The sequence below is a fragment of the Arvicola amphibius genome, chromosome 4 (assembly GCF_903992535.2).
Source record: "Arvicola amphibius chromosome 4, mArvAmp1.2, whole genome shotgun sequence".
NCBI classification, from domain to species: Eukaryota; Metazoa; Chordata; class Mammalia; order Rodentia; family Cricetidae; genus Arvicola; species Arvicola amphibius.
The window spans coordinates 100349996-100374302 of record NC_052050.1 but is presented as its reverse complement, the minus strand read 5'-3'; the positions used below and the strand labels follow the sequence as shown (position 1 = coordinate 100374302).

The 24307-nt window shown below is 47.2% G+C and overlaps 1 protein-coding gene across 1 annotated transcript in view; it reads left to right on the top strand.

Annotated features, from left to right (window-relative positions):
* The window catches only part of Cpped1 (calcineurin like phosphoesterase domain containing 1), a 109705-nt gene that overhangs the window by 69870 nt on the left and 15528 nt on the right, over positions 1-24307 (top strand). The window contains exon 3 of the mRNA XM_038325959.1: positions 11012-11434. Within this exon, the coding sequence (XP_038181887.1) occupies positions 11012-11434 (423 nt within the window). The remainder of the gene's footprint in view (positions 1-11011; positions 11435-24307) is intronic.

Below are 24307 nucleotides of genomic sequence, written 5' to 3'. Positions count from 1 at the left end.
GATCATTGAGTTTGCTTCCTTGGAGGCCTTATCGACTTCTCTGCTCTTCTCACTGTGGCTTGTAATGAGTGGGGAGACACACCCTGCTGCCCCAAATCATGTTTCTCAGCTTATTGAGGTTGTCCTGTTATTTAATTAAAAATTTCCCAGCAGTAGTTGAGTATATCATGATCAGTTCTCTAGAGTACTTGTGCCTACAGGGAGTAGGGATTATAAAGATCTCATTTTCTTTGACTAAGCGACATCCCATCTTGTCTTTTTGCTACAGAGAACATTCTTTTGCTTGTTCTTGTTAGTGAAACAGTAAATGGATCCGTAGCCTGCCGGAACCTGTTTGCAATATATTATTTAAACAGCCATAGAGAAGAGGAGACATTTTGAAAGTCTTAGAAATGGATGACTTGTGTGTGTCAGTGTGTGTACATGTGCTCACATATGCATGCGTGTAGGTGTACATGTGTATAGTTGTACATGTGTGTACATACATACAGAGGCCAAAGGGCAAACTCAGGTATTTTTCCTCAGAGGGCAGGCATGTTTTTTGCTGCCATCCAGGGAGCCCCAGGGGTCTTCCTATCTCCCCGGGGCTGGGATCACAAGCACAGGCCAGTATGTTCGGCTTTCTTACATGGTTCTGGGGATCAGTCTTGGATCCTGGTGCTTACTTTGCTAACCGTGCTGTGTTCCCAGCCCCTGATAACTTTTAAGTAACAGTTTGCTAGTGGAATTTTGTCCTGTCTGCAGGCTACTACACAGAGTAGGGCTATCACAAAGAGACGTCCAGGGGCTGGCCGCTCACTTCTTGTCTTGTCTTGTCTGTAAGAGGGTAACAGTCTTCGTCATTTTTAGCAGTTCCTTTCCTCTTTGCCCTCAGAGGGAAGACGGCATGTTATGGTTGTGATGTTTTATGCTTGGTATTCACTACCTTTTGTGGTGTTGGCCTGTGCCTCTGGCTGAAGTCAACTAAGTAAAACTCAGTGGTTTTCCCTCTGAAAATCAGTCCTTATTGAAGAGGGAAAATGGCTGCAGTATGGATATTTGTAAATGAAATGTAAATGTTTCTTGTAAACAAAACCCGTCACCTGGTTCTCAGTAAACCATAAAAGGTGGTGCCTTAGACTCCTCAGGAAGCCCGGAGTTCATCTCCAGGTTTCTCCATACAGGGTTTTAGCATTGTTTTTAAATGATTAGGGCAGTAGCCCATAGAAAGCTATTCTGACCATTCCTATGTTGATGCTTTTCGTGAACGCTCTTAACCGATGGAGCAGATGGGGAGTTTAGCCCCATCGGAGCATAACCTGGCACTGTGTTGAGTTATAAACCAAGTGTCACTCAGCAGATATAACTTGGAAGCGTGGTTCACAGGGGGGAAGTCAGTCATAGCACACATAGAGGGTAAGAAGAGGCCGTATGTACTTTTAGGCTCCTTAGGGGAATCAGTAGTTATAGTTAGAATTAATAATCATAAACATGGAGTAACAGCATCTCCTGTGGATATTTGAAACCTTGGTGAGCACTCCCTCCTTGGCACCATTGTCCCTCCAGATGCCTGGGTGCTGACTGAGCCCCGTCCTGCCTCCAAGCCATATCATCATGCTTGGATGTTGGCCTTGGAAGGCATCTGTCCTAGAGCAGAGTGCAGTTAGAGGAAATGCAATTGTTAGAACACAGTCTCTTCCGAGCACAGTCTTGTTATGTGTGTTTTTAATGGGTGTTACTGGTGGTGTTGTGGTGTTTTGTTTTTGTTTTTTTTTTTAAGTTTCTGAAGCACCTTTCTGTCATTTTTGCCTCTCCCATTTCTCTGTTTCTCTAAGAGCTAGAACTGCATGTCAGCCTTGGCATTTACTTTGTCTGTTCCTGTTAAAATTATATTTATACTTGTTTACCTAACAAGAGCTAATTTCAGCACATTTGTAGTTTTTAGATATTCTGACTTTTTTATTTTAAAAGTGATTTATGCTTATGCAACATTCAGTGTATACAGGAAGCTGGAGTGTATCTGCCCCTCTCTCCTACCCCATAGATAGTAGCACTAAAAGTTTGGTCTTTTTTTTCTAGATATTTCATCTCTTGATACTTTCAACAAAATTGTGTCATTTCTAATAGCACCTGCCAATTCCTGTTTGCCCTAGCCCTGCCCAATGTCAAGTTCCCTCAAACTGCCGGAACAGAGTGTGGTGGTGTTTTTTTTTTTGCTTGATGCAGGTTTTCTCTGTTCATATTACTGCTTAAGGACATGCCACCTTACACAGGTGGGTCACGCCACCATACACAGTAGGGACACGCCACCATACACAGATGGGACACACCACCATACACAGTAGGGACACACCACTGTTCATAGTAGGGACACATCACTGTACACAGTAGGGACACACCACCGTACATAGTAGGGACATGCCACCATACACAGTAGGGACACACCACCGTACACAGCTGATACACACCACCATTCACAGATGAGGTCCCAGCTAATGCCACAGGGAAGAGGCCTGCTGTGGGCTCTTGTATGTGCTTCTTCAAGCTGGTGTCACTCTGGTCCCTTACTGAAAGTTTGAGTTGATAGTTTTTAATGGCCCTGTGAGGAAAGTTTTAAAGTCACGCTGTGATTTTCGCTGTGTAATTGGTATCTGCACTGACTGTTCTGTGTCCAGCCTACACTGAAAAAGGGATATTGCTGGCCCCATTCCCCACCTCTTGAGGGCTGGGCCAGAAGTTCCTGTCTCTGGCACGTGAGCCATTCCTGTGCTATAGTTTCCCCCCCTGGCTCAGGTGGCAACATTGACCTCAAGCTCTCTGAGCATGAGAAAAATCTCAGGTGACATCAGCCCTGCCTTCTCAGTGGAGAGAGGAAGGAGGCCGAACATGTACTATGTGTTGAATACTTATGTATGTGATCTCATTCATCCCCACATTTCCCTAATGGAGTTTTAGGGCCTAACCAGAAACCCCAAAGCTCAGAGAATCTTGTACTCCCTCAAAGTACAGCTCAAGTTCTCTGAGTCCAGGGACCTCACCTGCTCCTTCCTGAAATGCTAGCCCAAAGGGCAGTAGTGTTGTTGGACCCTAGAGTCCAATCACCGAGGAGGAGTTGCTCCAAGAGACCATCTCTCACACCACAGTTGATGTAAAAGCATGAGGATTTTATTAATTCTGTCATGACAGGGTCTTTCAGCTTTCAAGGAGCCAGAAAGACCCTGAATGGCTGGTACAGGCTATTTTTAGAGGAAAAAGCAACAGAAGCAAGGGAGGTTATTGGGGGGTTGTTTTTTTAACTATTATGATTCAATGGGCTATTACCAATAATTGGCTGGAGAGTGGTTGCCAGATCAGGTGAGGTAAGAGGGAACATCTGAGGGTCACTTTGCCCGTTTCCCAGGGACTGAGTCAAAACACCAGGAACTGAGTCAACACCTAAGGGTTACCTTACCCCTATTCAATAACTGAGTTCTATTTGGAGAACATTCACAAGGATTCAGGGAAATGATGGAAAGTTCCCAACATTTCAGTATGTGCATGTGTAGTTGTTAGATCCTTGGTTCCCAGGGAGGGGGAGCAGTACTGCTGAGACTGAGAGGGCTCAGAATTGTCTTAAAGTTTTACATTGTGAAGTTGTCAGCACTGGAGTCTGATGGTAATCATGACTGCATCCATCACCACATCCCTGAACTTCAAATTCCTGTGCCCACTGCTATCAGCATCCCAGCCCAGAGATGTAGAGTGTGCAGTTAGTTCATTGGTACCCTGTACACCCTTATTGCTGTGCACCCGTAACCCCATTTCATAAGGTCCTTAGAAAACTGAAGCTTCTTCCTGTACTTCTCATTCTTTCCTGCCTGTGGCTACAGTGGCCTCCATCCTAGCTCTTGTCCCTGAACCTGACCGCTCTGTCCTCTTGTACTAGGGTGCTTTAATATGTCAACGGGACACAAGATAGAGTCATCAGCTGAGGAAACGACTCCATGTCTGATGTCAAAGGGCTCCTCAGATCTCCAGCTCCTCTCAGCTGTGTTGACTGCAACACAGTTCTTTCTCTTAGGCTGGTTCCACTCCCTGTCAGCAGCTCTCCTTGGCAGGTATCCTATGGCTCTGACATCTCCAGCTTCTTGGGATCTCCAAGGCCACCCAGGATTCAGCTTCACAGCTTCATGCAATGACCTCTGTAGGCCTCCATGCAGGGACACCCCTAATATGCCTGGCCTCAACAGATTTGCTTAGTCATAGAAGGGGAGTCCATAACCCCTTTCTTGTATTCTTGACTCTAAATCCAGAACTGTGTAGTCTAAACTGGTGCACGCCTTTAATCCCAGCACTCAGGAGGAATTCCAGGATGGTGGGCCACACAGAGAAACACTCTCTCAAGGAAACCAGCTTGCTGGGGCAGGAACATGCCCCACTTATTCAAATAATTTTCACCAGCTTTGTGTTTTCAGCGGTTTCCTTCACTACCTAAGCTCAAGTGTCCTAGAACTCACTCTGTAGACGAGGCTGGCCTCCGACTCAGAGATCCATCAGCTGCTGCCTTGGAGTCTGGGATTAAGGTGTGTACCACAACCAGCCCTAAGCTTTTCTTTAATTCCTTTTCATCAGTTGGCAATTTAGCTCAGTGGGGTCTTGCTCTGAGGTCACCACTCCTTTGTTCCAGCTACCATCAGACTTTCCTTCCTAGTCCACACCTCCTAGTCCCCTTCTCTTCACAAACTGTACAGTTTGTATTTTTCCTTGCTTAGCTTAGTCCTTGCTGTTAGAGTCTGCCTAAGACTGACCACAAATAAACACACACAGCCCACTCCATACTAGGCTATTTGGAAATCTCCTCTGCCAAAGCTGTTAAATTTAGCCTCAGGCATAAATTTTGGACAAGGGCAGAAAGCAGCCATATTCTTTGCCAAAATATCACAAGAATGATCTCTATGCCACATACTAAAATTCTTATCCCCCGAAACCTCCTGAGCAGGGCTCCCACAGTTTAGATCATGCTCAGCAGCACTGTCTTCCATGCTCCTTCCTACTAGAATGGTCCATTAAGCCCCACTTAGAGCATTCAACCGCTGTTCTAATCCACAGACTCAGTATGTTCCATAGTCCTCCAAACAAACACATGCTCAGGCCTTTTACCAGAATATCCCAGTCCATAACCATGCAGAGAAAGCATTCAAATCCATGAACTCTTGGAAGCCATTCCTATTTACAAACTGGTCAGGCTCTATTGCTGAGGACAATTATACATCTTGTTGAACACAGAGAAGTAAAACTGCTGCCCAACTGGAGCCCTCACCCCTCCTGACCAGGGTTCATGGTACTGGAAGGTCCTCTGCACACTGACACAGGGAAAGGCCATCACCAACCCAGCTACAGACTCCTCAGTATGCAGTGGTGACCCGCCTGCCTGAAACGCTGGGGTGATTGTTGACACCGACTGAGCCTGTGCCTAACACCAGTGGTAAACAGCCGAGACTAGAAGAAAAGCAAATAGTATTGTTCTGGTAAAGGAACACAGCAACAGAATGACTCCTACCTACCTTCTGCTGTACCAGTAGAGCAGTGCCTCCCCCAGCCATGGTCAGAGAAGCTGCCTCCTGCAGGAGATGGGAACAAATAGAGACCACACTGGACAGTGTGCTGAGAGTGAGAGACTGAAATACTGGGTCCTAAATGGGCTGTCTTCACCAGTCCCTCCTCAGCGCTTGGAGGACTATGTGGAAGAGGAGACAGGAAAACGTTGTGAGCCAGAGGGGGTAGAGAACAAGGAAACAGCTGGGCAGTGGTGGCGCACGCCTTTAATCCCAGCATTTGGAAGGCAGAGGCGGGCGGATCTCTGTGAGTTCAAGACCAGCCTGTTCTACAAGAGCCATTTCCAGGACAGCTAGGGCTGTTACACAGAGAAACCCTGTCTAGAAAAACCAGAGAGAGAGAGAGAGAGAGAGAGAGAGAGAGAGAGAGAGAGAGAGAGAGAGAGAGAGAGGGAGAGAGAGGGAGAGGGTGAGGGGGAGAGGGGGAGAAGGGGAGAAGGGGAGAGGGTGAAGGGGAGAGGGGGGGAGGGAGAGAGGGAGAGAGGGAGAGAGAGTTCCAGACCCAGCTGGACTGATGCACAGATGAAATGGCACAGACTGACAGACTGACAGCATGCGGCCCTGCGTGGGTCCAACTGATGCTGTCCTGGTACTGAAAGAGGGAGGGGTAGGCAAGAGCCCCCATCCCTAACCATGAAGCTATCTCCAACTGCTAACCACTTGCAGAACAAAAATCAGTTTTCTCTAATGGAGTGTCATTGGGCACATAAGTCACACTTAAAGGCAGGTCCATACCCCCCACTGTGTGTGTGTGTGTGTGTGTGTGTGTGTGTGTGTGTGTGTGTTTGAATGATTTATTGTAATACTTACAGGCTTCAGTCCAGCTAGTCCAACAATGGCTGCCTGTGTATGAAAAGTCCAAGAACCCAGACGTTGCTCAGTTCACAAGGCTGGATGTCTCAGCTGGTCTTCAGCAGCCTCTGGAATCCTGAAGAAGCAAGCTGTATTGCAGTGAAGGGATGGACTTGCTAGCCAGGCATGGGCAAGCCAGCAGAGAGTCCTTCTCCATGTCTTTATATAGGCTGCGGTAGATGGTGTGGCCCAGATTAGAGGTTCGTCCTCTTGCCTCAAGATCCAGATTGAAAGTGCCTCGTCCTACTTCTTACTAAGCAAAAATCCCTCACTAATGGACTTTGCATTTTTGGATTTTAGTTAATTCCAGATGTAGTCAAGTTGATAACAAAAATAGTCATCACAATGGTATTTTTGTAGACAGTTGTCTCCTATTGCTTTGTTTGGACATTTTTTTGTCTTACTGATCTTTTGCTTGTGTTTTATGCTTTCCCACTTGATGTTTTTATGGTGTATGTGTGTGAACACACATGTGCAGGCATGTGCCTGGGTGTGTGTTGTGTTTCCTATTCCTTTTTTATTCTGGTTTGTTTGTATTTGCCTGTATTCTTTTTTAAATACAGAGAAAAAGAAAACATGGAGTTGATGGGTGGAAGGTGGGGAGTTTCTGTGAGGAGATAAAAAAGGAAAAATTGATCAGAATAGATTTTAGATTTTATGAAAAAATTATTTTCAATTAAGAAAATAAAAAATGCCTTAATGTTTTCATATATATATATATATATACATATATGAGAGAGAGAGAGAGAGAGAGAGAGAGAGAGAGAGAGAGAGAGAGAGAGAGAGACTGGAGGTGGTAGCACACGCCTTTAATCCCAGCACTCAGAAGCAGAGGCAGACAAATCTCTGTGAGTTCAAGGCCAGTGTGGTTTACAAGAGCTAGTTCCAGGACAGTCAGGACTGTTACATTGAGACACCATGTCTTGAAAAGAAATATAAATAAATTTAAAGCAAGTGGAGATGCTATATACACCACAGTGTCATAAAGTTCAAGCCCAAGGAGCTGGCTGGCTGAGCACCCTCACCTGAGACCCAGGACCTTCATTCATGGCCTGGACAGCCCGGTTCAAATCCCGGCAGCCCTCTGATTGAGCTGTGCTGTCTGCTGTGGGCCAGTCTTGGTACAGTGCCTGATTTGCCAGGACTTTAGGGTGGCCATCCCAGAGCATTGCAGCATTCTCTGTCAGGGTGGCAGGAGGAGGATCATTGGAACTCCTGGAAAGTAGTCTGCCATGTTCAAGGTCTGAGCTAGCAGCTTGGTCACATGGAAAAGAACCAGCGAGCCTCAGAGGGTCCTCAGCACAGGCACACGTTATCTGGGGTCAGCTGAAGAAGATACTTGCAGGTCCATGGCACTTGCAAACCTGGATTCAGAACTAGTTAACCCAGGTCATTCACGCTATGTGAAATTTCAGCCCGTTACCAGAGCCTCCTTCTAGTCCCTGTGCTAGGTGGCATTCCTGTTTCTCCAGCTTAGGCTGTTAGCTGTGCACATAGACTGAATCCTCACCTCTGCTGCTGTGTGGCCTCCTCCCCCTCCCCAGAAAGTTCCACTGGGTGACATGCCTGGGTGACAGTCTCTGAAACTTCTATAATAAGCCCTGGAGTCTTCTGGCAAAAAGCACCTCTTAAGAGAACTCTGTCTCTCTGTGTTCCCCCTTCTCCTGTCTCCTCCTCCCTCTCCTCTCCCCTTCCCTTCCTCTCTCTCCCTCTCTCTTTCTCTCTCCCTCTTTGCCCCTCTGTCCCTCTCTACATCCCTCTTCTTTCTCCTTCTTCCCCCTTCCTCCATCTCTTCCCTTCTCTCTTTCCCCCTTTCCCTCTTCCTCCCTCCCTCCCTACCCATTCTGTTCCCCTCTTCCCAGTTCTCTCCTCTTACCTGCTCCCTTTCCCCCCTTCCCTTTTATCCCACATCCCACTCTTCCTCTCCCTTACCACCCAACCTTGCTGAAAGAAGAGAGAAAGGAAGGAGAAATGATACATAAAGTTTTCCAACTCCTTGAATCATTAGAGACATTTTCTCCACAAAACATGAATGTATCTCGAAGTCTTTAACACTTTTATGTGACTCTACTCTTTGTGTCTTATGTTTTTAACCCTATGCGTGGTAAGCACCTGTGGTAGTTTGAACAAGAATTGGCTCATAGGCTCATAGATTCAAATGCTTGGTCACTAGGGAGTGGCACTATTAGGAGCTGTGGCCTTGTTGGAAGAAGTGTGTCAGTGGGGATGGACTTTGGGGTTTCAAATGCTTAAGCCAGGCCCAGTGCCTCTGGCTGCCTGGTGCCTGCAGATCTGGATGCAGAGCTCTCAGCTAGTCCCCAGCAGCACATCTGCCAGCACACTGCCATGCTCCCCGTCAAGCGGATAATGCACTAAACCTTTGAACTGTAAGCCAGCCCCAATTAAACATTTTCTTTTATAAGCATTGCCGTGGTCATGGTGTCTCTTCACGGAAACAGACAGCATCTTATCAGAAGAGCTGCACTGTTTATTTTATGAGTTTCATTGGGGTCATCCACGAAGAAAGCATTTCGGTGGCACTGAGAGCCTGACCTCACATACTAACAATGCGGCTAACAGTGACCAGCATGACCACAGAGACACAAAGAGAAACAGATCGATCTACCGCCACTTTGACCACCTAAGTGAGCCTCTCAGAGCTAATGAATATCAGGCCAGGAGCACAGAGTAAGTGCAGGCAGTGTGAGCTGCAGCACCAAGGATGGCAAGCTCACGGGGACCTCCAGAACAGCAAGGAGGGCCACCCTTGGAAGCAGTGGCCTTGTGCACCCGTCATTTCTGCAGCTGTTTCCTCAGCATCAGCCCTGAGTTCTTCCTGTTCCCACTGCATACGGGTTACTTTCTGACCAGATTCCTTCATCTCTGCATTCCAGCCTTTCTTAGCTCAGATGCTTCGTGGGACTTTTCCTAAGTGTGCAGTTTTGTGGGCTGTGCAGATTTTGGACTCATGTCTAATGTCCAGCACAGTGTCAGGACACAGCATCAACTCCAGTGTTCACCCAGCATTTGCCAGGGCCTCTCAAAGCCATCTTTCCCTCCTCTCTGGCTTCATCACATTTAGGGAGTGGGCCTGCTCGTCCTCATCATGTTTCTTATGCCTCTGGGTTGCAACCTCTTTTGGGGGGGTCTAATGACTCTTTTACAGGGGTCACCTAAGACCATGGGAGAACACAGATATTTACAATATAATTCATAACTGTAGTAAATAACAGTTGTGAAGTAGCAATGAAAATAACTTTATGGTTGGAGGTTGCTGCAGCATGGGGAACTTTATTAAAGGGTCACAGCATTAGGAGGGCTGAGGACCACTGTCCACGCTGTCTGTGGACTGTATACAGGGTCGCAGCGTTAGGAGGGCTGAGGACCACACTGTCCACACTGTCTGTGGACTGTATACAGGGTCGCAGCGTTAGGAGGGCTGAGGACCACTGTCCACGCTGTCTGTGGACTGTATACAGGGTCGCAGCGTTAGGAGGGCTGAGGACCACTGTCCACGCTGTCTGTGGACTGTATACAGGGTCGCAGCGTTAGGAGGGCTGAGGACCACTGTCCACGCTGTCTGTGGACTGTATACAGGGTCGCAGCGTTAGGAGGGCTGAGGACCACACTGTCCACACTGTCTGTGGACTGTATACAGGGTCGCAGCGTTAGGAGGGCTGAGGACCACTGTCCACGCTGTCTGTGGCAGCTGTCTGGAGCTGCGTTCTCACTCTGCTTTCCTTTTCTCATTAAGTCCTCATGACATCACAGGCAGGTGGAGTACACAGTGGTAATTTACCTAACCTACGATTCAACACCCCAATTTAGAGGGAAGGACTTATGCTTATCCCTGTCACTAAATTGGTGCTTCACACATAGTCGATGCTCAGTAAATACTTGTTGAATAAATTCACACAGAGAGGCTCTGAAGAACAGATGTGGAATTGAATTGGTCATTTCAATATCCATTTATTAAAGCTTTAATACATTATTACGGGAAGTGCAGAAGCCAGCAATCTGAAGAAAGAGAGTGCTGGTTGCCCACACATTTTCCAACCCTCTATCCAAATAATCATTTCCATTCTGAGTCCTGCAGGCCAGAGTGGGAGGGAGGATGTGCTGAGTGCTAAGATGCTGGGCCTGTGTGTGCCTTGTTGAGCTGCTGAAGGAACACAGACCGCCTCTTCCGTGCCGGTCTTGGCACATTGATCGCTAGTTCCAGGATTTCTCCCCTCAAGGTTCTGATGGATTTTGCCAGGCCAGATAGATACCTGTGTGAGGTCCTTGTTCAAAACCAGGTCCACACAAACACTGCACAAGGATGGCCAGATGCACGCTGGGGCAGCGGGGAAGTTGCTTCTCTGCTGTCTGATCTCACGGACACTGAACTTCGCGGTTTGCAGAAATGAGCAGGATGTGCTGTTCCACTCTAAGGAGTAGACAGGTACCTGCTTCATCATCTTGCTTCCAGCGGGCGCTTACTTTTTGACAGTTCTATGACATTTATTTCCTGGTCTGTCTTATTTCATGTGAGTAAATAGGGAAATGTCTCCAGCCCTCTCAGGTGATCACCCTTTGTCTTCTAGGAACTCGCTGGCGGAAGGAACAGACCAAGGACCTGCAGCAAGTACTAAAGGCCATCGACCAAGACATTCCGCTGGTGCTTGTCAGTGGCAACCATGACTTGGGCAACATTCCCACTGCCGAGACCGTGGAGGAGTTCTGCCAGACATGGGGAGACGACTACTTCAGCTTCTGGGTGGGGGGCGTCCTGTTCCTGGTGCTCAATTCCCAGTTCTTTTACGATGCCTCCAAGTGCCCTGCACTGAAGCAGGCCCAGGACCACTGGCTGGATGAGCAGCTGAGCATGGCAGAGCAGCGGAAGTGCCAACACGCCGTTGTCTTCCAGCACATCCCGCTGTTCCTGTGCAGCATCGACGAGGAAGACGACTACTTCAACCTCACCAAGGCCGTGCGGAAGGAGCTGGCAAGCAAGCTCACTAGAGCAGGTGACGTCTGGGGCCTGGGGTGTCCCCTTCTTTCTGTCACTTCTTTTCAGTTGCAGAGTGAAAAGGGGACGGGGTTTCAGAGGGACTGGTTCCCATCCCAGCTCATCACTCACCAGTGGTTTGGCTGTGGACAAGTTGCAAAATCCTTCCTGCCTTGGTCTCTACAGATATCATAGGATGGTTACGAGCAGTAATCCTAGGAATTATGTAGGGTGGCCCCTGACCTCTGAGCACCAACCTGAAGTAAACGCCCACATTTGGGGATGGGAGCCTTGGAGGTGAGGGGTCCTAGCAGAAGACCTGGAAATGGCCTTCTTCGTCTCTGTGGGAAGCATGAACTGGCTGAAGGGCAGGTAAGCCCTGAGAAGTAGGCATCCTCCCACGTCCTCACGCACCATGCAGGAAACCTGGGCTGAGGCTGCAGTAGATGGGTCCTGGAGTCTTCATGGGTTCACCTGTACGGGAGTACATTGTGGTTCCTTCCTGAATTCGGACAGGGAGATAGATGTGTGTATAGGATCTCTCTGATGTAAACTTGCAACTTATCCTTTGTGTGATCTACAAGTGTGCAATCAGATAATGAAGATGCCCTGTTTTTAAACCTGTATCTTAGCCATTGATAGCATAACTCCCTCATGCTAGCCCCTGCCACCTGCCCCTCCTCAGATCCCCTCCCTCTAAAGAAATGGAATGTCCTGGGTTTCTTGCCTAAGTGATCAGCAGTTGCCAGGACTCTAACTAAGACAGCTATGTGTGTCCTGTCCCCAATTCCCCTCTTAGACTGTTGCACAGCTTATTCGTGTGGAACTCTTGGGACATGTGAATCCTTTCATTTGGTTATTTCAGGAAGAAGCAGGGAAGGAGGTATCTCACCCAAGAACCAAAATGTTTTAAACAAAAAAAAAAAAAACTTAAAAAAAATCCTCAGTACTCTTTTATTCATCTGCCAATGTTCAGTGTGTTTTCATTTACTTGTGAAAGTCCAATAGGCACTTTTGTGCTTCTGAGACATTTTACAAAAAGCTTGCATAATGAGAGACATTTTCCAACTGTTCCACAGAGATGAAGTTGGGAACTTCCACTAAAGGCCTTTGAAATTTTATGCCACGCTTGAGTTAGTGTGGAAAATGTTTTTGATGCCAAGGAAGCATCGTGGCAGGGTGGTACCCACTCCACCATGGAGAGTCAAGCCAGTAGGACATTCAGTACCAACAAAACCAGCCCTTCCACAACAAATGGTAATCGGTGAAAATGCAGTCCCCTTTCTGCTCTCTGTTCTTCATCTGTCAACATCCTCAAGGTAGCATGTGGGTCTAGGCTGCCCGTCCCACAGCAGAGCACGTGGCATCTGTGAGGATGCCCAGATGCTGAAAGGACCCATGTTGTTAGCAGGGCAGCCTTGGAGAGCACGGGGTAGCTAGCTACCCCGAGAACAGAGGGCCTTGTGTGTGGGATACAACAGCTCTAACAGATTCTGGAACCAGGTGTCTTGCCAGCATGTCTACCCAGGGGTGTGTATGCCTCCGAGGTGAATCTCATGGCCCATCTGGCAAAGGCTGATCCACAACCATGAGGCTGGACAAGCCCTGGCCATGCAGCCCCTTCCCATAGGCAGAGCTAAACAGGAAGCCAATTTACAATTTGAAAGTTGCTTTGTGAGCATGAGGCCGCACAAGAGTTCACCTTCCTTTTCTATTCCTGGTGGATATCGGACCCTGGCATCCTGTGGGCTCTGGGCTCAAAGGGGCCTCCTTGCCTGGCAAGATCGTGTTCATGCATGGGCATGTTTCATGAAGAAGTTACACAGCCAGGCCCTCAGAACCCTCTCCTACCCCAGCCCAAGGTCCAACTCCTTAGCTTGCCCTTTCCAGAGCCTTTTGCCCTGGCTGCCTCAATGTCACACGGCAAAACCTGTTCAGTGTTCACCTTTTCCGTATAAAGCTCCTTTCTCTACAATTCTCTATAGTGTTTCCTTGATCCCAGAGATTGTCAAGGGGGTTTGCAAGTGTTGTTGACATTGTTATGACCCTGGCAGTCCCCACTGTGGGTGACAGAATACACCATGCAGACATAGTTTGGGTGTGAAGTTTATTGAGAGGAGAGGAGGGTAGGAGGGAGGGAGGGAGGAAGAGAGAGAGGGCAGGGGAGGGGGAGAAGGAAGGAGGGAGAGGGGAAGGCAGAGACCTGTTTACCTCAGTGGGAAGACAGAGAGAGAGAGAGAGAGAGAGAGAGAGAGAGAGAGAGAGAGAGAGAGAGCGCTCACGCGCGCTCGGGTGAGCGGAGCTTGTTTCTTAAGGGGACATTTGCACCTGCATATAGTCAGGGAACTGCTTGCCATAGGCAGAGGGGTGCCAGGTTCCCAAGGGGCAGGGCCAAGAAGTGCCTGGATGCTAACATTCCTCCCTTCTTTTTTTTTATTAAAAAGGTGAGGGATTAGGCATGGGAGGTTAAGAAGATGAGGGCATCAAGTTCTCAAGACTGCTTCCTGCTGACTTGTGGGCTTTGAGGAAGCTGGGATGCTGGCCACATCCTGGGCTAGGTGGTTGTTTCACTGCTGACCGGGCTGTGGATCTGTGGAACTGTCCAGTGTTTCTTGGACCTAGCAAGGTGCTGACAGAGCAAAGAACAAGATTAAGTTTAGGGAAAAAAAAATTCTTTAGGTCCTGGTGACTGAGTGGGAGGGTGTTAGGACCAGGGGAATGTGGGGAGGCCTGGGCGCATAGTGCCTGGTAATCAAGGGAGGGGTGTATCTGACCTGTTTGAAGTGAATCCTGCAAGTTGGCTCCCTGGATCCTACAGGAACTCTTTGAGTTTGTGAAAATGTAAGTTTTAGACACATTAGCATTTTTACCGTTTATAATCTGGACCGAAATTTTTCTGTAGAAACAGAAGTACATGCCTTTCCGAAATGACAATGACAAATGTCACTGCACAGTGAAAAGTATCTTCTAGGTCTGTCATTAGAAAGTGACCAAGGAGGATTTAAAATCTTGATCTTGCAGTTATGGTAATGGTCGTACTCTGCCAGAGCTAAGTTAATGGTTTATCAGGATTTTATTGATTAGTGTTTAGATTGTGGGCCCTTGGAGTCCGAATATAACAGCAGCAGAATGAAAGAGAGAAATCTGGAACATGCCTTATCTTTTCAAACATCTCAAATCACTTGTCTTTGCCGTGACTTCAGCTTTTTATCCTCAGACCTCTGTAACTTGCACGTACACACATTAATAGCCTGTATTTGTACATCTTGAAACACCTTAGACCCTAAGACAGTCTTAGATCCTCACATCTAGAGCTTTGCATCTTCAAACACCTTTTATTTAAACATGGCAAGAAGTTATGTTGACGTCTGTTTTGTGAGGTTGTCCTTTTAAACTGGCAAACCTCCCAGCCGTCAAACTGCATCAGAGTTCTTGAGGAGCATAAAATTTTACCTGAGTTATTGATTTAAAAATGACAGAGACTTGATTGGCTACCTAGACAGTCAGTCACTCCCCAGGCTCCTCCATAGTCACGAGGGCAAGGCTGGCAGTGTGGGGCCTGACGAGCTTCAGAAGATCCTGTGGACTGGGAGTTTGTGGGAGGACCAGCCGGTCTTGCCCTGGGCAGCGAGCCAGTCGATCCCTCAGTGCCCTGTTGTCCACGGTCTGGAGGGGTCCTTACAGCAGCTGTGGGCTCCTTGGAGTTAGAGACAGTGTCCCTCTGCCTCTGCCTTCGGGAGCTCTGGCTCAGGTGCCATCTCAGTGGCCAGCGCACATGGCACAGTCAGTGCCCAGGACGTACCCTGGCACACGCACATGCAGGAAAGACTCTAATCCAGACTGTCTGCCCCACATTACGTGCCTACCACATCATAGGGCGCCGTGGCCTCTTGTCTCTCCGCCTCATTCGCCTGCCTTGTCCTCTGGGGTCACTCAGCAGTTCGTTCTCCCCCCTCCCCTGCTTTGCCCCACGGCACCTTCTGGGATAGGAGATACCTCCCCTAAGCAAGCCCACTTCACCAGGGAGGTGGGAGCCCTTCCTGCATTCACTGGTGGGATTCCATGCGTACTAAGCCAGGCCCTGTCAGACAGGGAACAAACACAGGCAACATCTGAAGTTGTGGACAATATTGCCATGGCTACTGGGTTGGGAGGCTTGGATAGTAGATTGGAGAGATTGGGGGCACGGGGGTCAGATGCCACTGACTGCTCAGGAAAGGAGACAGTGGCTGAAACCCCAGCAACAGAACTTGAACTCATTTTGGAAAGCCAAAAGTTCAGCATATTTGGTAAAATTCATTAACTTAAAGACCTTGATAAAGCTGGGGTGACAGTGGCAGGTATATTTAGTGTTGCCTCTAGCTTTTGTCCCCCAAGGCAATATTATTTCCTAATACCATTTCAGTCTCATTTTTCTCCTTGTGCTAAAATGCCAGGGCTCAAAAATATGTCAGAAGCTCATCAGGTGATCAGGGTAGCTTTTAATTACGATAATTGTGTTGTTATAAAATATTCTTTTAAAGAACACATTCCTCCCCAAGCCACTGTGGAGATAAAACCCTGCTTCCTTCCAGCAAGTTTAATGAATAATTCTGAATCATTGTGTGAGATGAATAAATGATTTAATAATGAGCATCAACAATCATCTCCCATTGTTGCATTAATTTTTGTAAATGGGATGAGGTAAATGAGGAGGAAGGGCTGTCAACACACAATAGACCACCATTTGTGTAGGAATGCGCTCTGTGTTCCGAAAGCCGAGAGCTTCCAACCTCAGGTTTCCCTAGAAACGGATGTTTCCTGTTTCTGCTTTTGAAGTCAATAAGTGTGTGTGTGGAGGGGGGGGCTTCTTTGCGTGGTACAAACACATTGTCAATAGCTGGTAGAAATACACAGGTATCAGGGCAGGACAGGCGCACAAATGTGAAGCAGCACCAGCTATCTCCAGTCTTCTCTGCTCTGCCTGGGGATAATCAATTTCATCACATCCAAGGGATGTAGAAATTGGTTTTCTCCTTAATTCACCTGCTACCTCATTGGAGTTGCAAAGACAGATCTTAGATAATGAAATCTAGGGGAAGCTGGACATCTTCTGGTTTGTTGGGCTTCTCTCTGCAGAAAGTTACTGTGTGACCCAGTTAAATGCAGATGCAGTTTAAAGATCCAGTCTTCAAACAAACAAAAGCAGAAGTCTGGCTCCTTAGCTGCCCATCTTTCCCCTTAATGCCTCAGTAGCTTTTCTTTCCCCTCATTCTTAGCACAGAGCTTAAGGGCTGTGCTAAAAAGAGCTTGGGGCACATTGGGCAATTACACAAATTCCATCAAGTTGATCTTTCCTGCAAAAGTTAATGGGTAATTTCAAAGACTAGTTTCATCTCTAGCATTTGTGTGTTTTTTAACAAAGAAACAGAAAGAAAAGGTGAGCTCTCGGTCTTTGGTTTTGGTTTTAGGATTTCAAGTCTTTAAGGAAAGAACATAGAGGTCAGATTTCCAGGGCCACACTGTAGGAAGAAGAGAATGTCAGGTCCTCTGTCTTACCACTGTACTGAAGCTGTCTACATCCTGATACCACCACGGAGTAAGATCCCAGCTGTATTTTCCGGTGGAAATTCAGCCCTCTGCCTGTCACACGGTAGCTGCCCCTTGATAAATAATGGCATAGTGGTTGACAGGGACAGAGCCTGGCTTGGTTCGCATGGCCCCAGCAGCTGCATCACCGGTGATGCCCGCAGTGCCTGTAATGGCCAGCTGAGTTCTGGCGGGAAACACTGCCTAAAAAAGCATTGCTGCCTAAACGGGGCCCTATGCAGGGCCATGCGACCTTATGCAGGGCCATGCGACCTTATGCAGGGCCATGCGACCTTATGCAGGGCCATGCGACCTTATGAAGGGCCATGCGACCTTATGCAGGGCCATGCGACCTTATGCAGGTCCATGCGACCTTATGCAGGGCCATGCGACCTTATGCAGGGCCATGCGACCTTATGCAGGGCCATGCAACCAAAGGTGGGGCTGGGCAGACAGGAAAACATTTCGGAACACACCGTGAGCAACATGTAGCTCAAAATGAAACCCATCACAACCGGAGTGTTTCTTGCAGTACTGGTGTTGTGTTGCATTGGTTTCAGCCTTGGTTCTGACCCTTAGCCAGGCAGTGGTGGTGCATGCCTCTAATCTACAGAGTGAGTTCCGGGACAGCCAGGCAGTGGTAGTGCATGCCTCTAATCTACAGAGTGAGTTCCGGGACTGCCAGGGCTATGCAGAGATACCGCGTCTCGAAATATCAAAAAGAAAACAGAGCAGCTGAACACCTGACATGTGTACACTCAGCCCTTCACGGACATCATGCCACACGCCCGCAAATGCTGCTGCTCGGAGTGTCTTTGCTCAGATTTGAGGTTATATGTTATGAACTGGAGGGCGTTTTAGATGTACACATGAAGCGTTCTGCTCTTGTGGAAACATAATAGCTTAATTGCAGAAAACAAAGAAGATTGTTTCCTACAGTCATCCCTTAGCGTGTGAGAATCGAATTAGTGCATCACTGGATTATGTAAGAATGTTTCATTTTAAAAGCTGTGGTTTGAGTTCCCTTTAAAATATGCTAATGGCTTTGGTTTGCGATTAAGACAGAATTTACAACAATTTCTAAAATGGTCATAAAAACATGCTTCTGCCATTTTATACTACATATTTCTGTCAATTGACATTCTCAGCATTGTAATTATAAAATCAAAATATCCACTCTGCAAAATGTCCTATAGTATCAAATGTTCAGCCAAGATTTAATTCTCTTTTTAAAATTTTACTTATTTATGTGTTCAGGGGTTTTGCCTGCATGTGTGTCTATGCCTGGTGCCCACAGGGGCCAGAGTAGTATTAGATCTCCAGGGACTGGAATTATAGATGGTTGTGAGCCATTATGTAGGTGTTATGAATTGAACCCAGGTCCTCTGGGAAGAGTAATCAGTGCTGAGCCATCTCTCTAGTCCCCCAAGATTTAGCTCTTTCTGTAAAGATAAGCAAGCATACCCATTTCATTAGCATGTTGATTTGTTTTCATCTTTAATAAATGATAGAATTATATATACCTCAAAGGATTGTGATGAAATAGTTTTATGATTTGTTGTCAGTGATTTTTATTTGCACACCTATTTTATATTTCAGGATTGTATAAAAATTTCTCAAGTGAAACGGTGTCATGAGTAGGAAAAGTTGAAGGAGCCCTCGCCTGGAATAGACGTCCATAGGCTTCCCTTGAAAACTGTGAAGCTATAAACATTTTAGGCTTGCTGACCCGAGGCCTCGGTAGAGCTATTCAGCAATGCTTTTGTAATATGGAATTGACAAGACATAATGTGTCAACTGGCTATAGCCATGTTCCAACCATTTTAAAACAATAGCTGGTGGTCCTGCTCCTGTCTGTAAGACATGTTCCCTTGCAGCAGGCACTTTTGCTGCCTCAGTCCTTGGGTAGACAGTGTACATGTCTAACGACAGTGTGCTTCCTGACGTGTCTGATGGCAGTGCGCTTCCTGAAACTCACTGTGGTAATGTGGCTGGCTCACTGTGGCGTCTGCCTACAGACAGACTCCTCTGCTTCTCAGAAGGCTGGGTGAGCCCAATATTATGCCTGGGACCTGTGATGCAGTCTAGACTGGAGATGGGATGGGAAGGCCCATGGTGACATTTTAAAAATGTCTAATGGTTGATGTTTATTTTAACATTTACTAGAAAAACATAAGCTATTTAATTTAAACATGGGTACTAAGTAAGAATAGTATATCTAGGATGTCAATAAGGGAAACGTTGTAAAAGTGGTCCAGGGTGGTTGATGTGGGGGCTGATGGGACAGGAGAAGCTGTGTGATAGGGTAGGTAAGCGCTAGGCCATGGGTTGGGGCCCTCAGCCAAGTGGCATCTCTTTCTGCTTTCCATTGTCTTTGTGAAACAGAGGTTCTCATCCTGAGGTGGGTGCGGCAGATAAAATGAGGCCTGGCCGAGAAGTACTGGGCACCATGCCTGCACGTCGTGAGTGCTCTGTGAAGAGCTGTTGCCCTATAGCACCTGCCCCGAACTGAGGTGAGATTCCTTAGCTCTCCTTTAACTAGACGGGTGTTTCCTAACCCAGGCACACTGGCTTCCTTCTCTGAGGGATCACTGGAACATTCCTGGCAGAGCCAGGTGTGCTCCAAAGACCACCTGCAGGCTGCTCGGGGTGCAGTTGTCCACCCTGGGCATCATGCAAAAGCTAGACCAAAGCCTTTTGGCTCCAGGGGTGTGTGGGAATTATACTGCTTCAAGCCTGATGTTCTTTAGAGTAGATGGGATTGCATGGTGTTTTTAGTTTTACCAAAAGTATCACAAGTTTAGAAGGGGGAAAGCCACAAATCTAGATGCAAAGTTCCTTTGAAATTTAACAATTACATGTGATTGTTTATTAAAGCACACACTTCCCTATTGTTCTGGATGCATAATTCCATAGTCAGGATTTCCAAGTAAAGAAATGTGCCCACCAGTGGTGGCGCCGCCTTTAATCCCAGCGCTCGAGAGGCAGAGACAGGCAGATCTCTGTGAGTCTGAGGCCAATCTGGTCTACAAGAGCTAGTTCCAGGACAGGCTCCAAAGCTATAGAGAAACCCTGTCTCAAAAAAAAAAAGAGAAGAAGAGAAAGAGGAGGAGGAGGAGGAGGAAGAGGAGGAGGAGGAGGAGGAGGAGTGGAGGAGGAGAGGGAGGAGGAGGAGAGGAGAAGAGAAGAAGAAGAGGAGGAGGAGGGGGAGGAGGAGGAGGAGGAGGAGGAGGAGGAAGAGGAGGAGGAGGAGAAGAAGAAGAAGAAGAAGAAGAAGAAGAAGAAGAAGAAGAAGAAGAAGAAGAAGAAGAAGAAGAAGAAGAAGAAGAAGAAGAAGAAGAAGAAGAAGAAGAAGAAGAAGAAGAAGAAGAAGAAGAAGAAGAAGAGAGTGACTGCAGGACAGTGGTAATCACCCCCACAGAGCCCTCCGAAGTACATTTTTAAGAAGCTTATCTTGACCTTTCTTTTCAGCCAACTTTGTAATAGACCAGACAAGTGTCCCTTTTTGAAGCATCCATAGACCCTGAGCTCTGGGGCAGATCAGCTTGATGAATTTCCCTCCCTTTGCTTGTCTTCTAGCATGTTGTCCCCATTCATTTCTCCAGCTTTGGTCAGTTTTATGTCTTGGTCCTTTCATTGTAAAACATCATACATTGTAAAATATCATCTGATGCCTGCATCTCCTCCACCATAGAAGATAAAGACCAGCTGCTGAAGCTGCATCTGGTGTGAAGTGGTGGATTTCATTTCTCACTTTGGAGGTATCCTTAACAGTTGGGCTAATTAAAGTTAAAAATCAAGTCCTGATGGTAAATATTTATAAATCAAAAATCTGGCGTGCGAATGCGTTCTACTGATTCCTGAAGTTAAGCCAGCCTGTATTCACGCAGCAAACAGTGCAGGCCCCTCAGTAGCACACAGGCCAGAGGAATGAACAAAATAGGTAGCCATTCCTTCTCCAGAGTTCCAGGTAGTGTGTGTGTGTGTGTGTGTGTGTGTGTGTTGTGTATGTTTGTGTGCATGTGCGTGTGTGTGTGTGTGTTTGCATGTGGTGTGTGTGCATGCATGCGTGTGTGTGCGTGCGTGCATGTGTGCGTGTGCGTGTGTGTGTGTGTGCGTGCGTGTGTGTGTGTGTGTGTGTGTGTGTGTAGTGTAGTGTATATATATATGCACTTGCATGTGGAAGCCAGAGGTCAACTCATGTGCCATCCACCTTGACCTGGATGCCAGCTGGCCAGCAAGCCCAGGGATCTGCCCATCTCCCCCTGTCAGTTCTGGGATTACAAAGGCATGCCACTGCATCTGGGTTTGTTTTAGTATATGTTCTGATGATTGCACTCAGCTTCTCTTGTACAGCAAGCATGTGACTGACTGAGCCATCTCCTCAGCCTTCAGATCATTCTTAAAGTGCAAGTTAAACATATTGGTGAAAATTGCATTGCAACCTTTCAAAGAAGCGGAGTCTGGGGTTTGTGAAGGATATCCTGTCTGCTCTTTCAGGTCACATTTTTAAAATGGCAGTTAACATCCTTCTGAAATGGCCAGTGCTATTCCTCTGTAGGAGCTGGATATCCCTACTGTCTTAGTCCATTTTCTGCTGCTCTAACTGTACACCATGGCTGTCATTTATAAGGAATAAAGGTCCATTTGGCTCATAGTTCTGACAGCTACAAAGTTCAAGATCAGTAGACTGCATCTTCCAGTCCTTTCTGCTCGTGAGGATTCCCTGTTGTCCTAAGGCGGTATGGGATGTCACACGATGAGACCAGCACCCTGTCCCAGGTCTTTCTCATAAACCCACAAACCCATCAGATCAGGGCCCCACCCTTACGTTAGCACTCTCTTGGTACCTCACGGTGAGTGTGAAACCATGGCATGACTTCTTTGTGGGGACATTTGACCCATAGTCCCTGTCTGAGCAGAACACCCTAACTTCCTCTTCAGTTCTAATTCTTCATTTTCTAGATTCATCTCCACTTCCCAGCAGCACAATCCAGGTCTGGAACCTCCCTGTGCAGCGTCACCTAGAATTGCTTGAATGTTGCTGCTTTTCTTTCGTTTTATTTAATATTTGCAGGGTCAGTGAGCTGGCTCAGAGGGTAAAGGCATTTGTCACCAAGCTTGGGAACCCATGTGATGGAAGGAGCTAATTGAATCCTCCAAGTTGACCTCTGACCTTCACACATGTGCCATGGTGCCTAGACACATGCTAAATAAATAAATATAAAAAAATGTTAAAGAGTTTTCATATTGATCATAACCTTGGAAGTAAGATAACAGTAGACTTAGGCAATATTCCCTTGGGTCTGACACAGTCCTGGTCCTTGTGGCAGTTTGAATGAGAGTAATGGCCTTCATAAGCTCATACATGTGAACGCTTGGTCCCCAGGTGGTAGGACTGTTTAGAAAAGGTTGAGAGCTGTGTCTTAGAGGAGGTGTGTCACTAGGTTTGAATTTCAAAAGCCCACACCTCTCCCAGTTAGCTCTCTCTGCCTCCTGCTTGTTGACCAAGCACTTAGCTATTGCTCCAGCTCCAGCACTATGACTGTCTGCCTGCTGCCGCGTTCCCTGCCATGGTGGTTGTGGACTCTAATTAAAGAGTTTCCTTTGTGAGTCGCCTAGGTCATGGTATCTTGTCACAGCAATAGAAAAGTAACTCAGACTGTCCTCCATGCCAGCCCATCACTACAGATGCCCATTCCTGTCCACAGTACAGGTGGGGGAGCCAACCAAGACATGGATAATTAGGAGGGGCTGTCCAAGCCTTGTGTCCATTTATAATTCCATAGGCACAGGAGTGCGTCCATTGAGCAACTGCTCCTGAGGCAGCATCACAGGTAGAAGGGGTCACATCAGAGCAAGGCTGACTTTAGCCTTAGCACTGATCTGTCCTGTCAGGGTGAGGACTCAGTCTGAGCTTCCCATCTATTGGGATTTATCAATGCGATGTCTTCTCAGTTAAGACCCCTAAAGGAGGAGCTTTTTTCCTCAAAAACACAGGAGGTGAACAAGTTGGTACACATCTTCCTGTCACTGCTGGCATACCCACACGAGTCTGAGGTGGCATGGTCTCTCCGTTGCATTGGCATGCAAACTCAGGTCCCAGAGGCCGAGTTCTCATTGGGGCTGCGAGGCTGTGCCACAAGGTGCTGGCCTCTAGTCGCTTGACCCAGAAACTGCTTCTGACTGGTGCTCATTAATGCAAATTATGACTGCTAAATGTTGTCTTCCTCATTTCCATCCATCTCCTCATTATTATTACTGAGAAAAAACTGAAATGACTTCACGTTAGATAAATTGAGACTTAGGGGGCATATTTTCTTTTTAGTATCTTTAGCATGCTGATAATAATATTGTTTGGAGCATTGTCTAGTGTTGATGTTCTCCCTTTCTGCTGACTGTGCTGGGGGTCCCGTGTCCCTGCAATGACCTCACCCTGTCTCCAGTGGATAGTTAGGTTCATGGGGTAGCCAGCCTCCTTGAGGATCAATTTTAAAGTGTACATTTAAAACAGTAACTAGACTATTACTAGTTGCCGTTTAGTAAATGCTCCGTGGCAAGTGCCATTGTAACCTTATACAGACGAGGACACTCTAAAGGGCAGGAGGTCAAGTAAACTTTCCAGGCAGGAGGTAGTGAGACTGGGCTGGGGTCCTGCCTGGATCTGTTCAAATACCCAGAGAACATTAATGAGTATCTTTAGTGCCCACAGCCAGAAGGGGTGGGTAATAAAGCACAGCTATGTAGGACAGCTACCTTTAAGCTCTTCTACCAGGGCCTCTGCAGGGAAGGAGCTGGTCTGCCCAGCCAGCAAGCTTAGCACATGACTGTCCCAAAGACTCTGTGCTGAAGGGGGCTTGGCTAGCAGCAGCTCCAGCCACCCCCAGGTTGTGCCTCCCTCCTTCTCCTGTCACCCTGAGCATATGAGCAAGCTATGTTGTTACTGGTCTTTGTTGAAATGGAGGGATCCAGGACCCTAGCCCCTACAGCTCCTCAGGGATATAAATCCTGGTGGGCACATAAGCTAAGAATTATGGACTCCAGAAACAGGTCACTAGAAATGGGAACTATGGATCTAGAAAAAAAGAATAAAATTAAAAGAATTTAAAATCTTAAAAGTGAATGTGTGTCTGCTTCATATTTGCATGATAAAAACACTGGCAAAAGCAACTTAAGGGAGAAAGGCTTATTCTGGCTTTTGGGTCAAGAGGAGGATTTATCATGGTATGGGAGTCAAGGCAACCGGAGCTTGAGTCAGCCAGCCACATCCAGTCCACAGTCAGGAAGCAGAGTGATGACTAATTGCTGCTTGGCTCCCTTTCTA